We start from the raw sequence: 5,372 nt of genomic DNA, 5'->3' as shown, positions 1-5,372 counted from the left end.
AAAAAAAAACCGTATCAAACACTTAACAGCAAAACATATCATTCCTGTTGTTAAAAGTGGCCTAGGAGGCATTTTACATACTGAATTACCACAGGGTCTACACTAATGCAAAAGTGTTCAATATAGGAAGAAAGGAAAGAGAAAAAAAGGAAAAGAAAATAACCTTAAGATTATCTCAGCTTCTCTTTTAAAAAAGGCGTTTAAACATATTCACCCTGCTATAGCAGAGCCTTTCTTTTGCTTGCTCGATTTTGGCGTTTTCGAGAAAGACTCTGACTCTGCATGAATCGAGTGAGATCTTTATTGAGTATGCGCTGCAAGTTGCCAGGATGCAGTCTCGAACCCAAGCCTAATGTGCCAGATCTCGCCGCCATCTTGGTTTTTCATGGCACAGCGGGCTCAATTATAACCATCGGTTTTGTCACTAAATTGACTAAATCGCACTGGAAAAACTGGTTTGACGAGAGAAAACAAGATTGACTAGTCCAGAAGTTCGAACTGCGGCGGCTTCAAAGAGTTGACGCGATTCGGGCAGAGCCTCCTTTTCTCCTCCTCAGTACAGAAAAAGACAAGAGGAGGCTCTGCTCGCAGGGTGAAACATGTGCCACCTTTTGGAAAATGCTTACCAATTCTTATTGCTGACATTTGTCTTATATCTTTAGAACGTACTTAGGCGATTAACAAGGTCAACTGACGACCTTGTCGACCACAAAGTTCAGATATGTGCCAGATGTACGAAGGCTTGGAGGAAACAGCGAAGCTTCTGCCCATTGCTGTCGCTAGTGTTTTGACAAACGGACTAGTCTTCCTCTTGTTCTACAAGCAAAAATCCTTACGGAGCTCATCAAATTATCTTCTACTTGGACTAGCGATCTGCGACTTTTTGACAGGAGCAGTGAACATTCCATATTACCTGGTCCTTTCATTCAGGGTTGTACCCCAGAGCATTGTGTACGAATTTTATTATTGGATGGTGGTACAACACATGCTCGTAGCCATCTCGACAGCTTATCATTTGCTTTTTATCACGGCCGAAAAATATTTAGCAATTGTAAGGCCACTGAGACGCTACGTTGTTACCAAGAAAACGGTTTTAAAAGTAATAGCTACAATTTGGGTGGTCAGCGGCTGCATTGCTACGATTCAATATGCTTGGCGGGAAGAAACGCCGCATAGAAATACTTACGAAATCGTATATGGCACAGCTTGCCTCGTTATCGTTTTCGTTGTCCCTTATGTATTCATGGTGTATGCGTACACGGTAATGTTAAAAAAAGTGAGGGGACGAAAGAGGCCTCCTTCTCGAAATAAGGACAAAATGCAAAAAGTGGACAGAAATGATGGAAAGTGTATTTTGATATTTGCCCTCATGGCTGCAATATACTTATGTTGCTGGTTTCCATATTTCACACTCACACTTGCCTTAAGGGCAGAATTAATCTCGGCGGAAAGTTCGACTGTTTGTAATATCGCAGAAGCTTTTATGATCATTCGGTTTCTCACTTCAGTGACAAACCCTTTGCTCTATGCGTTTTTCAAAAGAGACTTCTGGCTGAGTTTGCGAAGTCTTTGTTTAAAAAGAAAATCAAGGTCTACAGAATTGAAGCGTTCGGCGACGTCACGTACCAGGTATAGCAACGTTAGTTTGGGATCAACAGCTCATGGCAAAGGGTTTCCTGATATGGAGCTTCAGGTAAATCATCCATTGGACAAAGAAAACATAGTGTGGACATCCTCTGTATGACTTAGTATTATGTTCGCTGAAATAAAGTGCAATCCAACTCAACCTGGCCCCAGTTGTTCAAAATGTGGATAGCGTTATCCACCGGACAAATCAGTATCCATTGGATGGCGATATTGGTTTTGCTAATACTTATCCACTGGATAGTGATTTATCCCGTTGGATAGCACTATCCATCGTTTGACCAACTGGGGCCAGGGGCCCGTTTCTCGAAAGTCCCGAAAACTTTTGCCATTTGTGAAACTGCCAACCGCTTGTTTTGGAAAGCCGATCTTTTAACATGTTTTCAAGGTACCTAAAAGAAACATGACTGTGAAGTTTGATGACTCAAATCCTCTCAGTTCTTGAGATACAAAGGGAATTGTGACACTCGAAAATGGCCCGTAAAGTTTCGGGACCTTCGAGAAACGGGCCCCAGAACATTAAACTTCAGAGAAGTTTCTCTTGAAAATATTTCTCAGTGAAGCAGGAATGGCCAAATATACAACTCTCTTTCCATGAATTATGGGGCTCACAAGTGTCAGTCTCCTCTGGGTCCAAGAATTTATACAATGTATACGAACCCGAACGACGTCCTTGATTACTTGAATCACGTTCCTGCCCGGATTGGGCAGTTCCAAGGATCCACTCTGCAGAACGTTCGTTCTCAGACAACAGCTGTCCACCACAATGGACTTTTAGAAGCGCCCATGCCTTAAGTTGAACTTTATCGAGTGTCCATTCCCCAAGAGTAAGAAAGTCTGTTTTTTTAAACCAAGTTTTGCGGGAAAATAAAGAATTGACCAGATGTTACAGACCCAATATAAAATATCTCGGGGTTAAAATTCTTTGTGTGTTGTATTTGAAATCTTTCATTCACATTTAAATGATGTGGAAATATCTGGAACAAAATGTTTTACTCCCAAAGGGTTTGAATTGGGTACAACATTGCGTTAGCAGACTTGGTTTGTTGTATATTTTTCTGCAAAACTTGGTTTAAAAATAGACACTTTCCTGACACTGATGGAGACCTTGGGCCCCTTTCACGAACGTTTCTCGATATGTTATCGGGACGTTCGAGAAACGGGCTCCAGGCCATTAGACCATCATTCCGAGTTGCTGCATGCCTCAGTTTCAAAGCGAATCCTGCATGGTGCACAACCATTCAAATGGAAATGAGTTGCGTATTTTTAAGCAAATCAAACTCATTTCCCTTTCAATAGTTGAGCACCAAGACTCACTTCGAAACCGAGACAAACATACTGTAGTAATTTTGCGATTACTTGCTCCTAGTCTCTCGGATTGGAAAGTGTGAGTCCACATTCCAAGATTAAAATTGGTGAGAAAGGTGTGGATATTTAGAGAGAAAATTGAAAAATCATCGTCAGGTGCTCTCGTCCTCCACATGACCTCAAATATGATCATTTCACGTCGTTGTCAAGACGAAAACGGCAAAGAAATGCATCAAAATGTAAAACGCATGTGTAGGGCGTGCAGAAATTTCCTTTGTCGCGAGAAATTCATTCTTTCGTAACTCATATAAAATCAGTTCAGATAACTTATAGGGTTAGTAAGCCTACATTTTAGAGAAAATTGAAGAGGCCTTAGCTCTACATCTACATCTTTAATCTATAAAGGTTACCCATTACATAGTGTGGTAAGGTATAGCTCACAGCATTGACATACAGGTTACTTATAAATAAAATATAAATATATTAAAATAAGTATAACTGAAAATAAACACTATCAAATACTTGTTATAAAAAATTAAATAATTAAATTAGTTATGGCTCGTTTGAAGTTATCATATGTTTCAGACGACAATCACAGAATCACTTAAACTATTCCAATCCCTATTGTTTTAGCCATAGTTAATGCATAGAGATGGTTATGAAACTGGCCAAGTTCCTTTGTTTCATGTTTTTGTCCGTATTTTTGGCCTTGACCCTGCACAAAACACACCTTTTTCCGAGAAGATAACCAGTCAAATCCTTCGATTAAATTATGCGCAACTAAGTTGCGAACCCGTGCGAAGCGAAAACAAAAGATTGTGCAGGGTCACGGTCAATTCAACATCGATTACAACAACATTGTTCTCGCTTTTGAAAGTTCTACGGTTTCATAACCAGTCCCTCGATTAACTATGTTCTAGCAAAAGAACTACACTTGTAAGTATTTCCTGATGAGTAGGATACTGGCGAGTGATTCTTCCCTTAGACGTAATGTGGTCAAGTATCTTAAGGCAAACTGTATTGTGTACGGCCTTCCACATAAGTTGGAGTCTAGCATTTAACCTCCTCATCTGAAGCGATTATCAACCCTATACTCAAAACAGAGAATATTTCTTCCCGCGTTCCTCGAGAGGCAAAATATCACCAATCGACTAATTTTATTGAGGAGGCAGTGTGGCCGAGTGGTTAGGGCGCTTGCCTTGAGATCGGGAGATCCCGGGTTCAAGACCCGCTCTGACCACTCGTTGAATTTGATCCTGGTAGTCCCTGGTTCAACTTAGATACTCCACGCAGTTCCAATTGAAGTTTAGTCACAGTTAGAGCGAGTTTCAAATCGACTGTCGTTAAACCAAAAGCAAAGTAATTACTTTGCGCGGGAAAATGTGCACGCACTCGCGAGCGCGAACGCAAACGCGAGCCACGATTGGTCTTGGTTTCACTTCTGATTGGTTGAAGAAATGGCGCGAAAATTTGAACCAATCACTGAGTGAAGTAACGAAAAACCAAAGCAATTCGCTAATTATTTTGACACTCAATTGAAAACCATTCTATCCACTTACAGTGAGCCGGCTCGCACGATGGACTGCGAAAAATTTCTACTCATTAAAAGACAATTTACTGCAACATCTCTCTTTTTCCCAGACTGCAAAATGTGAGCTTCTTATTTTTAAGGTTGCAATCATGAATTCCGAATTTCACGATACTAGCGTGACTTCTAAAATCGTATTGATTTTTTAAGAATAGAAATTTATTACAAAAAAGATTTTGAATTTATTGGTCTAAATTTGTTAGTATATAAAGCATCAGGGCCTTTTCAAATGAAGTCACGGCATTGGCGCTACGATTGTGTCCCATCATGCTCAACGTTATCCTTCCGGAATAGGAAAAAAAACAAATTGAAATTGCCGTTGTTATGGAAACTGTTAATTTTTCTGACATCACGGTTACGGTTGCCTGTAACCTCGTTTTTTAGTTTTCGGTCTCGTGTTACTTTCTGTTTCGCTGTTCAGAACTTTGCCTGTTCAGACAACTGCAAATGTGACTACCAAAACTGCCAAAAATAAACAAACAAACAAACAAACAAGCAAATAACAACGGCAACAACAACAACAACAACAACAGCAATGACAACTACAGTTATTTCACCGGAAACTACACAATTTCTAGTTCAAGGCAAGGCAAATTACGGAGGACCTATAGACCTTTTTAACTTCCCCACTTTCAGATCACGTGATGTTACTCTAGTTAACAGTTTCTTTCAAATGTCGCGTTACTCACGTGCATACATGCACCCACAACTTATGAAAAAACAAAACTGAAATGGGAAAACAAAACGTACTTGCCAAAAAGGTCTATTAAGAATAAATTTCATTTTACATATATATTTCACCAAATAAAAGAATTTGTTACGTACCTTAATT

The 5,372-nt window shown here is 39.9% G+C and overlaps 1 protein-coding gene across 6 annotated transcripts in view; it reads left to right on the top strand.

The window, feature by feature from the left end:
• Window positions 1–3,593, top strand: part of LOC138033176 (RYamide receptor-like) — an 18,981-nt gene extending 15,388 nt beyond the window's left edge. For all 6 annotated transcript variants that reach the window (XM_068880939.1, XM_068880941.1, XM_068880938.1 and 3 more), the window contains one exon: window positions 663–3,593. In XM_068880939.1, the coding sequence (XP_068737040.1) occupies window positions 722–1,744 (1,023 nt within the window). In that variant the 5' untranslated portion in view covers window positions 663–721 and the 3' untranslated portion in view covers window positions 1,745–3,593. The remainder of the gene's footprint in view (window positions 1–662) is intronic.
• The last annotated feature ends 1,779 nt before the right edge of the window (window positions 3,594–5,372 follow it).

This window comes from Montipora capricornis, chromosome 14 (genome assembly GCF_036669925.1).
Source record: "Montipora capricornis isolate CH-2021 chromosome 14, ASM3666992v2, whole genome shotgun sequence".
In the NCBI taxonomy this organism is placed as follows: Eukaryota; Metazoa; Cnidaria; class Anthozoa; order Scleractinia; family Acroporidae; genus Montipora; species Montipora capricornis.
The sequence above is the reverse complement of the archived record's forward strand: the minus strand, read 5'-3'. Positions and strand labels throughout refer to the sequence as shown.